At 51.6% G+C, this 12,881-nt stretch overlaps 1 protein-coding gene across 4 annotated transcripts; it reads left to right on the top strand.

Annotated features, from left to right (window-relative positions):
* Nucleotides 1-3,944: 3,944 nt before the first annotated feature.
* Nucleotides 3,945-11,848, top strand: arl6ip4 (ADP-ribosylation factor-like 6 interacting protein 4). 4 transcript variants are annotated; one of them, XM_069933556.1, is made up of 5 exons: nt 3,945-4,049; nt 4,780-5,118; nt 6,651-6,768; nt 10,592-10,661; nt 11,650-11,848. In XM_069933556.1, the coding sequence occupies exons 2-5, from the start codon at nt 4,794-4,796 to the stop codon at nt 11,716-11,718; spliced, it is 582 nt and encodes a 193-aa protein (XP_069789657.1). In that variant the 5' UTR covers nt 3,945-4,049; nt 4,780-4,793; the 3' UTR covers nt 11,719-11,848. The 4 variants fall into 4 exon arrangements, with proteins under 4 accessions (XP_069789657.1, XP_069789658.1, XP_069789655.1 ...); XM_069933557.1 differs by having other exon boundaries at nt 3,956-4,049; nt 4,777-5,118; XM_069933554.1 differs by having other exon boundaries at nt 3,998-4,043; nt 4,777-5,118.
* The last annotated feature ends 1,033 nt before the right edge of the window (nt 11,849-12,881 follow it).

Genomic DNA, 12,881 nt, shown 5'->3' with positions numbered 1-12,881 from the left:
TCTTCCCCGATGGGAGCAGCTGAAAGATGCTGTGTGTGTGGGGTGGAAGGGGTGCTCAATGATTTTGTGTGCCCTCTTCAGACATCAATCCCGGTTGATCACATCAATGTGGGGGGGGGGGGGGGGGGGGGGGAAATTGACCTCCGATCCATTTCTCTGCAGCATTCGTACCACAGTGATGCAGCCGGTCAGGTCCCTCTCGAATGGAGCCCCTGTAGAAGGTTGACATAGGGGTGGCCGGTAGCCTTGCCCGCTTCAGTCTTCTCAGGAAGTGCTGTCGCTGTTGTGCCTTCCTGACAATCACATTTTAACATGAAATTGGGAAACAACGATGAAATAGGAGGTTGTGTTACTTTCAAGCCCTCTCTAACATCAGTCAAGATCAATAAAAGGAAAATGCTGGAAATACTCTGCAGGTCAGTCAGCATCTGTGGGAAGAAAAATCGAGTCAACGTTTCAGGTTGAAGACCCTTGATTAGAATAAATGACCTGAAACATTGACTTGCCCTTCCCACTGGAAGAAGCTCCCATTGCATCCACCCGTTAGCCTTCTGGCTTCAATCACCTGCAGTAAATTCCCTGGTATCCAGAATTCAAGCAATTGGCAAAACAAAAACAAAGGAAAATACATTTAAAAAAAATAAATAAGAATTATAGGTAAAAAATATGCAAGCTTACAATTGTAAAAGTTATCTGAAGTAACACATCAACCTTCAGTGAAGATGGGAACAGATATCCAGCCAGCAGAGGCCTTGGTCGGGCTTTGCTCATAGCAGCTGTTTGAATAAAGTTGTGTGAAGCAGCAATGGTGTCGGCCAGGATGAAGATCTGGTTGATGCTGGTCACTATTGGGGTGACTCTCTTAAATTATTCCCTTAACTCTGCTTAGAGTCACCCCGTTCGGAGGTTTCATCTGTAAACCTGGAGGTGGGGGGGTTAATTATCTATAATATTAATGATTGTGTTTCGGAAAACTTTGGAGGGGGAGGAACCTGCAGATGCAGCAATGGTGAAATGTTTTCAAAGAATAGAACTGAAAATAAAGCTAAGTGCTTTACTGTTTATATATTCATGCAAGTGAAGTTTGTTCAGTGTAAGCATAGTATAGTATTTTTGTCTTTAAAACTTTATTCTTGATTCAGGTGTATTTGTAAGTCTCAAGCAAACGGAAAATGTACTTATCCGGCATCTACCAATCCCCATAGGTGCTGGATACCAGGAGTTTTACTGTACCTGTTTTTTCTGATTCCTAACGAAGGGCTCAGGCCCGAAACATTGACTGCCTTTTACTCCCTGTGGACGCTGTGTGACGTGCTGAGTTTCTCCAGCACATTGTATATTGCACGTGACCCCCAGCATCTGGAGACGTTCTTGTTTAAGCCTAGGCAGTCCTCCTGAATGAAACGACCACTTCCAACCTCGTGAATTTGATTTGCTGCTCACGATGTCATGAAGAAACAACTTCTGATTCAGTGAACGGTTTACTGAATCCCTCCACTCAGTTCACACAGGTGAGCCTGAGCTTCCAGTCACCTTGGACTTTAATTCTCCATCTCCCTCAACACTCGCTGCCTTTGACCTCCTACACTGCTATGACGTGAGCTTGTGGATCGGCACATCAGGTTCTGTTGGAGTGCGTTGCAGCCACCAGAACTCATTTAACAATTTCAGATGAGCAGTTCGGATTCAAGTTCATCCCCTTTAAGTGATCTCAGATCTTCTTTCTTCACAGCCACTGCCTAACGGAGAGGTATTTCCAGCAACTAAAGGCCTTGCTCTCTCACAACCCTTTATCCTCCATCAGCCAGGAAGTGTGACAGCACAACTTGGTCTCCACTCTGTCACGACCATCCCAGGTCCTTCCAGGTTTCCCCCTTCTGCAAAATAAAACCTGCTCGATTTCTCCATTTTCTGATTCCATTGAAGGGTCAGACCTGAAATGTTACCTGTTTCTCCCTTCTCAGAGGCTACCTCACCTGCGGATGTTTCCAGCAATTTCTGAAGGAGATCCCTGCTGCTGGTGCGGAGCCGGGGAGAGTGTAGACACAGAGCTCCCCTCCGGGGTCCTACTTCCCAGTTCGTCTGCTGCCGACCCCGTACTATCTTTAAATGGCCTGTTAAATGAGCAAATGGTGTTTTATTTAAAATCCTGTGACTGAGAGATCTGGGCCCAAGATGGCGACGCTTGTGTTTGGCAGTGGCCTTGCCTTAGTGGGGGCGGGGGGGGGGGGTTTGCAGACTTCAGGAGAGCAGTGGACCGGCGCAGGGCACCAGTAATGGGGAGAACACCCCCCCCCCCCCCCCAAGAAGCAGAAGAGATGGCCCCAAGGATGGTGACCACAGCGGACACGCAGGCACAAACCATCGGTGACTGGAGGTCAAAGGACACACAGCAGACTGTGGGACGGCTGAAGACTGGCTCATGAGAACCAGGTATCGCAACCAGGATTTGAGAGGTTGAGAGGACCAAAAGAGCTCCCGGAGGACCCTGGGAGCTGAAGGCTGCCTCATTGTGTGAATGTTTGGATCTAGAGCTCGGGTTGCCAGGATTGTGTGGCTGCAGGAGCCCTGGAGGCGAATCCAAGAACACTCAGTGCTCTGAGGGAATTCTTGCTTCTCTGTCTCTGACTGTAATGGGTGTTGGACAGACTAAAGGCAATTTCTTGTAATATTACATTCTGTTTTATTATATGACAATGAATAGTGCTCAAACGTGTTTGTCCACGAAGGTGGGGCAAAGTCTAGCTGACTGGGATGTTCCACGGTAACGGGACCAGGCCCATCCTTCGCAACACCTGGGACAAGTAGAACCTCCACATAGAGCAGCACTTTGTCCCCTCGTACTTTGGTTTCATGCACAGCCCAATGTGGCCACACACGAAGGTAGCCATCAGGATGAGGGCCATGGTGGGTACACCCTGCCCCCATCAAACAGTGGTCACCTTGCAATGTCCTGCAGAAACTGAGAGGTGAGGCTCGATGGACCCTGTGGGGTGGTTCCCTGAACAGATTATCCAGGATATCTGGTGGAATGCCTCATCGCCAGTGCTCACAGACAAGCACCAGGTATTGGCCTGGCTGGCGGTGAGAAGAACCCTCCCAGTCAGATCCTTCCTGTACACCCAGAACATCACCCACAGCTCACATTGGACTCAAGATGACTGCAGTGGAGTGGAGACAGTCCTCCACCTCTTTGCTGAATATAGATTCGCTAAGAGTGCATGGAGAAGGATGCAGGGGATTTCAATACATTTCATCCCCAGCAGCAGCGTGACAGAGGACTCATCTGTTCCCGGGATGCACGCAGAGTCAGACATCCTGAACTGCTGGAAGATCATCAACTTGGTGAACGATGCCCTTTGGTGTGTCTGGAACCTGTTGGTCTTTCAGCACAGAGACGTCTGTGAGGGAGTGCTGCTGACTGGCACGTTCTAGGCTGCCAAAGTGCATGCTGAGGGATCCATTGGGACTTGATGCAGCGAATGGGGAAGGGTAACAAGTTGTGTGACCTAGCTAGTCCCACCTGCCTGCATTTGAATTGCATCTTCGTACCCATCTGTCTGCATGAATTTCCTTTAAATGTGGTAATTGTCACTGGTAATCTGGCAGCTCGTATTAGCCCTCTCCTCAACCTAGGATAAACTCCATGGGCATTCCCCCACCCTTCACCCTTCCCCCACCCTTCCCCTTTCCCCCACCCTTCCCATGGCCATTCCCCTTCCCCCACCCTTGGCCATCCCCCCACCCCCCTTCCCTAGCGGTCCCTGTCCCCCGCCCCCGTTCCTGACAAAGTAGTTGTGACTTCTGAGCCGAGCCTCCATCCCTGCAATCATTCTGTGAACATTTTCTGCGTCGTTTCCCCAACTGGGTGCCCAGGGTGACACGGTTCCCTCTGCCGGACCCAGTGCCTTCCCCGCCGCCGACCGGCGCTGCCCCTCGCACGGAACCATGTGCTCGAGACCCGTGTAATCGATATCCGGGCGGACACGAATACCGGTGACACCAGCGCAGAGAACCGGAAATGGTCGTATCGAGGCCGAGAGGTTGAGGTGATGCTTTTATCTTTCCCCCAACCCTCCCTCCCGGACCCTCCTCAACCCCCGATCTTCCTCATTCCCCCAGACCCTCCTCACTCCGACCCGGACCCTCCACGCCCATCCTCTCCCGCTGGAGCCTCCTGACTCCCCAACTCTCCACCCATGACCCTCCTCATCCCCCCAACGCTCCACCCCGAACCCTCCTCAACCCCCCAACGCTCCACCCGGACCCTCCTCAACCCCCAACGCTCCACCCCGGACCCTCCTCACCCCCCCCCCCAACGCTCCACCCCGGACCCTCCTCACCCCCCCAACGCTCCACCCTGGACCCTCCTCACACCTTCCTGGACCCTCCTCACCCCCCCTCTTCAATGGTCTTTCTGGACCGTCCTTCTCCCCCCCAGACCCTCATCACCTACCCCCGGATCCTCCAGTCCCCCCCAGACTCCACCCCCCCATGGACCCTTCCCCCCCGATGCTCCTCACCCCAAATCCTCACCCGTAATTTTCCCCCTCCTCCCGCAAGTCACTCTCCGCCCTCTGCTCCACTAAGACCATCTCTCCCCCTTCCCTGCTCCAGCTCTCGATCACCTCTTCCCCCCCCCCCCCCACCACCCCAGTTTGTTCCCTCCCTCCCTAGCCCCACCTCCCAGACTATCCCCACTCTTGGACCACTCCCCCCCCCCAAACTCACAGACTGGTCCGCACGGCAGAGACTGATCCCCTTGCCCTTGTTTAGTAGATCCTGGGCCTGTGATGGAGGTGGAGCGTAGCCACTCACCCAAGCGGCGTCCCAGTGGGGCCGACAGGGGCCCTGGGGCGGCCATGGGCAGCTGTGAGGGCTCCACCGGGGCCAAGAGGAAGCGCAGTCCATCAGCCGGGGATGAGAGGAGGTCAAAGAAGCGGAGTCACACATCGAAGAAGCGGAAGGTAAAGGAGATGAAGAGGAAGAGCAAGTTGAAGAGGCGGAAGAAGAAACGAGAGAGGAAGGAGAAGAAAGAACGGAGCAGGAAGAACCCGCGCCCCGACGTAGCTGGGACACCAGAGGAACGGGTCCAGCAGTCCAGTAATCCTGGCACAGGTAATCCTGACCGAGATCTAGGCTCACAACTCATCCCTCGTCTAACTTCCCCACAGTTCTTGGGGGTGGGGTGGTGGGGGGGTGAGGGGAGGCAAGCAACCCGACCCTGGTGTCGTGATCATGGAGAATGGGATCCTAACCCATGGAGTGAGGGCTGTTGTAAATCAACCAAACTCCCAAAATCAAATCACTTCTCGTAGCATCATTCAGGAGGGACACAGGCAATTTAGTCCATCGAGTCTAGGCTGACCAGTGGCACCTATCCGGATTCATCCTATTTCCTAAACTGGGCATGTACATTGAGCGTGTATTCACAATAGCGTGGATCTCCCAGTGGCCAGCCATTTCAATTCCCATCCTGTTCCCTTGCAGACATGTCTGTCCATGATCTCCTCCACCGCCAGACTGAGACCACCCACAAATTGGAGGAACCAATGGCACCCTCCAACTGGATGGCATGAACATCGACTTCCTCAGTTTCCGTTAAACCACCCTTCCCCCTCCCCTACCCCACCTCATATCTTCTCCCAATCACCTTTCCCCCAGCTGTGTTTCTTTCTCTCTGTTCCCTTTTACTTCTGTTTCAAGAAAAATCAATTCTCACCTCTCCTCTTATCATATCCAATGATACCCTTTGTCTGTTGGTCTGGGCTCCTCCCCCTCCCATCTTCCCCCTTTCTCAGATACCTTCCTTGAAGAAGGGCTCGGTCCTGAAATGTTGGTAATATACCTTTACCTCCTGTGGACGCTGTGAGACAGGACGGGTTCCTCCGCATTTCTGTATGTTTTTACAACAATCTCAGTATCTGCAGACTTTGTTGTTTCACTGTATTTTCGTGCGCCAAGGTGATTCATGTGTTTGTCAGCTACTACTCTAACGGGTCCTGTGTTCCAGGTACTCACCTCTCTCTTGGTGGTAAAGGTGCCCTTCAGATCTCCTCTAAATCTCTTCTCCCTTCCCTTAAACCTGTGGCCCCCTAGTTATATGCTAATAATCTCTCAACTTTGCCGATGAGAATGAGGAGTCGCACCTTAAAAATATTGCTCCTCTGAGCCATCAATGCGAAGGAAATACGAGTAAATATTTCAAATAGTCCCGGGTATCGTAACCCTATCTCCAGGTCAGAGGCCTGAAAATTACTGCAGCAAAGCAGCTGTCTGGCCTTGTTTGAGAAGCTGTCACTTGATACTGGAGTCATAGTATCATACGGCCCAGAAACAGGCCCTCCAGCCCTACTCATCCATGCCAAGCAAGTTACCTCTGGTCTAGTCCCTATGTTCAGTCCACCTCCCTTCAAACCTTTCCAGTCCTTGCACCTGTCCAAATATCCACTAAATGTGGGTTTTCCCCTCTGCCACTTCTGCTGGCAGTTTGATGCACCTTGTAAACCTCCAGCACAACCTTGTATCGATGCCCTCTAGTTTTAGGCACTCTAACCCTGGGAAAAGACCGAATCTTCACCTTGTCCAATGCAGCTCGTGAAATGGATGTGATATCACACATTTGACTGTGACCCACTCTGATCCATCAGTTGTCACAGATGAGCAGAAGGCTCGAATTCAGGCCATGCGACCCATGACCAAAGAGGAGTGGGAAGCCAGGCAGAGTGTCGTTCGACGGGTCGTGGATCCAGAGACTGGCAGAAAGAGGTAACATCATCTGTGTGGGTCTCCGTGGGGGTGGGGGGGGGGATGAACCCAGTGTAAATGTGGCAAAGTGCTAACATCAGGAGGTGCAGCAGGTAATGTGAGTGCACGATCTCCCTGTGCCCATGTTGATGCCCTGTGTTTACAAGGGGGTGCCCTGTCCATGAGGGAGTGCCTTGTACCCATAAGGTGGCACCCTGTGCCCACAAGGTGACCCTATGCCCACATGGGGATGCCCTTTGCCCGAGCCCATGTGGGGCGCCCTGTGTATGAGGGGGTTCCCTGTGCCCATGTGGGGACACCCTGTGTCCATGAGGTGACCCTATTCCCACATAGGGATGCCTGGGGTTTGGTTGATTGAATCCTCATCCAGCCATAGCTGGCTGTTTCTGTCACATGATGGAAGTGTGGGCCACTCCTGTGTTGGGCTCATGTGAATACACTGCCTGGATCAGACCCACTCCCAGGTCAATCAATTACTGGAAAACTCGCAACTCTGTCATGTGCCCAGTTTCAACAGCTCACCTTGAACAAAAGGGGATTGCATCCCATGTTCAACTTCCTGCTCAGAGACACGGTGGGAGTGAAGGTCAGTGACCAGTGGTGTGCTGCAGGGACCAGTAAAAACACATGATGCTGGAGCAACTCAGCAGGTCAAACAGGGTCCTTTATATAGCAAAGATAAAAGTGCATAACCAACATTTCGGGCTTGAGTCCTTCATCAAGGCATGGACAAAGGGTTGGGGAGGGGGGAAGGGCAGAGGGAGGACCGCGGTCCCACAGGTAATAGGTGGATAAGTGAGGGATGGAGGGCACAGCAGCAAACAGGGGATGGGGATGGTCTGAAAGGAGAGGAAGACCTTATTTGTTCAGTTTTGGCCACCATGCTGTAGGACAGATGTTGGCAAACTAGAGAGGGTGCAGAGGTACGATAGGACGCAGGCAAGACTCGGGGGCCTGACCAAGCAAGAGGGAGAGGTTGAGCAGACTGGGGCTTAGTTCCTTGGAGGATGAGGGGTGGAGGTGTACAAAAATGTTGAGAGGAACAGATCTGGTTAATGCAGAGTCTTTTCTTCTGAGTCAGGAATCAGTAACCAGAGGATGTAGGTTTAAGATGAGGGGGAAGAGATTTGTGAGGAACCTGAGGGGTAACAGAGGGTGGTGGGTGTGTGGAGCAGACTGCCGGAGGAGGAGGTTGAGGCAGGTACCATTGCAATGTTTTAGAAACGTTTGGACAGATATATTGATGAGATGGGTTTGAGGGAAATGTAGGCAGGTTGGGCTGCGTTAGTCAGTGCGGGCAGATTGTGCCGCGTTAGTCAGCACGGGCAGGTTGGGCTGAAGCGGCCTTTTTCTATGCTGTGTGACTTGATGGCAACAGGATCTGGGTAAATGGAGAAAGTGGGCGAAGGAATTTATCTCGGGACAAGGGTGAAATGTGGCACTTTGCCTGGTTAACTCAGAGCAGGACTTGCACAAGTGGAAATGTTCAGGAAGAGGGAGACCTACAGATACAGAGATCTTAGAAAGAGATAGGCTGGGTGACAAGAAGGCATTTAACATGCTTACCTTCATTGGTCAGTGCACAGAGAAAGAAGAGGAGGGATGTCATGTTGCAACTGTACACAAAATAGCTGAGACCTCACACAGTATTGCGTACAGTTCTGGTCATCCAGCTTTAGGAAGAGGGTCATGGACCTGGGAAGGAGGTCATGGACCTGGGAAGGAGGTCATGGACCTGGGAAGGAGGTCATGGACCTGGGAAGGAGGTCATGGACCTGGGAAGGAGGTCATGGACCTGGGAAGGAGGTCATGGACCTGGGAAGGAGGTCATGGACCTGGGAAGGAGGTCATGGACCTGGGAAGGAGGTCATGGACCTGGGAAGGAGGTCATGGACCTGGGAAGGAGGTCATGGACCTGGGAAGGAGGTCATGGACCTGGGAAGGAGGTCATGGACCTGGGAAGGAGGTCATGGACCTGGGAAGGAGGTCATGGACCTGGGAAGGAGGTCATGGACCTGGGAAGGAGGTCATGGACCTGGGAAGGAGGTCATGGACCTGGGAAGGAGGTCATGGACCTGGGAAGGAGGTCATGGACCTGGGAAGGAGGTCATGGACCTGGGAAGGAGGTCATGGACCTGGGAAGGAGGTCATGGACCTGGGAAGGAGGTCATGGACCTGGGAAGGAGGTCATGGACCTGGGAAGGAGGTCATGGACCTGGGAAGGAGGTCATGGACCTGGGAAGGGTGCAGAAAAAATTCATAAGATACTGAGTCTGATAGATACAAATTATCAGGAGAAGCTGGATAGGCTGGAGCTTTCCTTCCTGGGGTGTAGAAAGCTGGAAGCTACCAGGAGTACCTGAGTGGGTGGGATGGTGTCACACCAGGAGTACCTGAGTGGGTGGGATGGTGTCACACTAGGAGTACCTGAGTGGGTGGGATGGTGTCACACCAGGAGTACCTGAGTGGGTGGGATGGTGTCACACTAGGAGTACCTGAGTGGGTGGGATGGTGTCACACCAGGAGTACCTGAGTGGGTGGGATGGTGTCACACCAGGAGTACCTGAGTGGGTGGGATGGTGTCACACCAGGAGTACCTGAGTGGGTGGGATGGTGTCACACCAGGAGTACCTGAGTGGGTGGGATGGTGTCACACCAGGAGTACTTGAGTGGGTGGGATGGTGTCACACCAGGAGTACCTGAGTGGGTGGGATGGTGTCACACCAGGAGTACCTGAGTGGGTGGGATGGTGTCACACCAGGAGTACCTGAGTGGGTGGGATGGTGTCACACCAGGAGTACCTGAGTGGGTGGGATGGTGTCACACCAGGAGTACCTGAGTGGGTGGGATGGTGTCACACCAGGAGTACCTGAGTGGGTGGGATGGTGTCACACCAGGAGTACCTGAGTGGGTGGGATGGTGTCATACCAGGAGTACCTGAGTGGGTGGGCTGGTGTCATACTAGGAGTACCTGAGTGGGTGGGATGGTCTCACACCAGGAGTACACTTTGACATGTGTGCAGGATCTGAATGAAGAGGTTGCACTGGGTAACTGTGCTGAAGCCAGTGGTTCAGGTATTTGCTCCCTGTGGACACATCTCCCCTTGTTGAGAACATGATGGGCATTTCTGGGTGCTGTGATGTACCAGGCTTCAGCTGTGGACAGACTGCTGAGCACACTATAGGCTCTTTCAGGTGGCCAGAATACCCCATGTAAAGCCGCATATTCTACCCCTGTGCGGCTGTCTGGAGGGCACCTGAAAGAGCAGGAGACGCCTCCAGGGTGCACTTTACAACCCTCCTCCAAGAGATAATCGTTGGAGCATTGAAGTCCTCCTAGACACCTGAATGCAGCTGCCTGAAAGCAGCTGCTAAGGGGAGGGCTGATGACAATCTGCTGGTGAGCACCTGACAGCTCCCCACCTCACTGCCTCTGTCCCCTGGCGTGGGACTATGGGGCAGGGACTGCTGGTGTGGGAAGTCAGGGCTGGAGCGGCCGGCGCCCCGTAGTCCCAAAGGGACAGGAGTCAGGGTGCCCTCCGAGGTGCCTCTCCTGCAGCTGTCACCTTTAGGTGGACAATGCTGCGTTTCCAGCGCTGCCACGTGAACGACCATTCCACAGGTCTGAATCCACTTCTGCAGGCACATTCTTGGCAGAGAATGCACCTGAAAGCGGTTTAATGATTCAAATAGCCGCTGAACATTGAGAAATGTTTTCCCTTTGCAGCTCAGTGTTAGCAGTGCTACCTCTCATTTTATAATTTTAGCTAAACAAGCAATAAAATGATAAAACGAACTAATTTCCTTCTGATGTAATTTGCAGGCTTATTAAAGGTGATGGCGAAGTTCTGGAAGAAATTGTTAGCCAAGAGAGACACAAAGAAATAAATAAGGTAAAAGAATACTTAAGCTTCATTTGTCCAGGTGCAGTGTGTTGTGGGGAGACCTTGTACAACTGGAAAGTGAGAGGGAGGAGGAAGGCAGAGCTGCTGTGAAACTCGATAAGGAGATAGGAAGGTTGGGAGATGCAACCAGCAAACCTCAACAAGTTCAAAGCCTCTAATTGGCATTACCGGGTTTTGCAGAAGTTTATCATTTAAAGTTGCAGCTTTCCTTGTTCCGAGGATGTCACGTCTGCAGGTGGTGTATCAAGCGAAAATTGGGGCAAGAGAAAATGTGGCCCCAACCCCTACGTGGCCCTGGTTGATCTGTGCTGGACTGAGTCAGTCCCTCATTGGCCTCAGGTTCCCTCATCATTCACTCTTCTACCTTCCTACCCAGTTGCTGCATCTGCCTAACATTTTGTAATGCAATGATGTAACAGTGCCAGCGACCCATGTTCGAGTCCGCCGCTCTCTTCTCCCTGTGTCTGCGAGGGTTTTTGCCAGGCACTCCGGATGCCTTCCACCCTTCAAAATGTACAGGGAGCTATAGTTTAATTTGGGCGGAATCGGTTTCTACTGTGTTGGAAATGACAAGTAAACAGCTAGATCCTGTACACTGCTCAATGCAATCTTTCACTGTTTGTGTCACATCCCTATTAAAGAACAACCTCACGCCTTCCACTTGGCCCAGTAACTCATCACTGTCACTGCGTCTGGTAGGCTTTATATCCTACTTTAAATGATAAAGTTTGTTTGTGGAGAGGTCAGGAAGATCTGAGTAGGACCAAGTATTGGAAGTTGGGACCTTTATTTTAACTCGCACCAATACAATGGGTTGAATGGTGTCTCTGCACATTTAACTGAACCAGAAAATCTAATAAATGAGCATGGGGATTGGAAGCCCATGGGTTAGTGGAAGGGGTGTGTACAACGTGAGCTACTCACTGAGGGAGTTACTGATGGATCCAATGCTAATTCTATCTTATTGGTTTTGTAGCGCGCGACGAAAGGTGACGGATTCACTTTCCAGGTGAGAATGGGCCTGATCAAAGGCGACAAGATGTGAAAGTCTTTGAGATCGTTGCAGGTTTCAATCAGTGCATGCGGATAATCAGAGTTGTATCTGAGGAAGGTGTCTCATTAGTTTTTAATAAATTGTGCAGTAGTTCCAGGTTATTACTTGCATTGCAAATGAACTTGAGTTTTGGTTTTCTGTGTGTCACTGAACGTGGATGTTTGACAGTTGGTGAATTCAGCTACTCAGACTCCAGTTTTTTTCTCCCCTGACCACGCAAGATTCAAGGAAAACTGGAGATTTCTTTGCTGTGGATGAGATGAGAGAGGACAAATGGGCAGCAAACTTTCATACTCTGTAGTAGGAGGGGATAGTTGGTGGGACAGATCAGAAGCAGCTGACAGGTTAAATTCTATCCCCAGGCTTTCTTTTTGCCCTTGGTGGTCTGCTGCTGCAGAGGCCAGTTTTCCCTTGATTTGGAGCTGTGGGTGACATTGAAATAAATTTGTGTTCCTCCCGTTAGACTGGGTTCCCACCATGAGACCGGGGTCCCACTGTCAGACGGAGATGCTACTGACAAGATTGCCATCAAACCGGTGTCCCCCCTGTCTGGCTGGGCTCCCCCCGTCTGTCAGACTGTTCCCATCATTAGATTAGGGTCGCACAGTTTGAATCAATGGAGCAGTCAGTAAATGTCAAATATTGTCTCCATTTCATTAGAGTGGAAGAGAAACAGTGAATGTTGCAGTTTGTAGACCATCAGAACTGATAATCGGCAGGGTATATTAGTGATGGGGACTGAGAAAGGAGTGGGGCAAGTTGGCGTTGGGAACTGAGAAAGGGATGGGGAAAGTTAATGGAGCGAACTGAGAAAGGGCAAGGCAAGTTGGTGTGGGGGAAAGAAAGATGGGGGTTAATGTTGGGGACTTAGAAAGGGTTGGGACAAGTTAGTGAAAAGGCTGAGACAGGCAGTACCCATCAATGGTGGGGATTGGGAACGGGGCAGGGCACATCAGTGGTGGGGACAGAAGGGATGGTGCATGTCAATGATTGGGATTGAGAAAGGGGCATTTGTGACTGAGTGAAGCTCATCGACTGATGCATCATTTCACCCAAGATATGTTTTGTTCCCATTGCTCTCCTCCTTATTGGTCACTTTGCACTTGCTTGCTTTTCTGTGTTCTGATAACGGGTCTCCAACCTGAAACATACAT

Source organism: Narcine bancroftii, chromosome 4 (genome assembly GCF_036971445.1).
Source record: "Narcine bancroftii isolate sNarBan1 chromosome 4, sNarBan1.hap1, whole genome shotgun sequence".
In the NCBI taxonomy this organism is placed as follows: Eukaryota; Metazoa; Chordata; class Chondrichthyes; order Torpediniformes; family Narcinidae; genus Narcine; species Narcine bancroftii.
This window is presented reverse-complemented; position numbering and strand designations above follow the sequence as displayed.

Excerpts from the sequence above, each read along its gene's own strand:
- arl6ip4 (XM_069933554.1), top strand. The coding sequence starts at position 4,022 with ATGGTCGTATCGAGGCCGAGAG. Across the intron at positions 4,044-4,776 it reads GGTCGTATCGAGGCCGAGAG|TAGATCCTGGGCCTGTGATG; the intron begins GTTGAGGTGATG and ends GCCCTTGTTTAG. Across the intron at positions 5,119-6,650 it reads GTCCAGTAATCCTGGCACAG|TTGTCACAGATGAGCAGAAG; the intron begins GTAATCCTGACC and ends CTGATCCATCAG.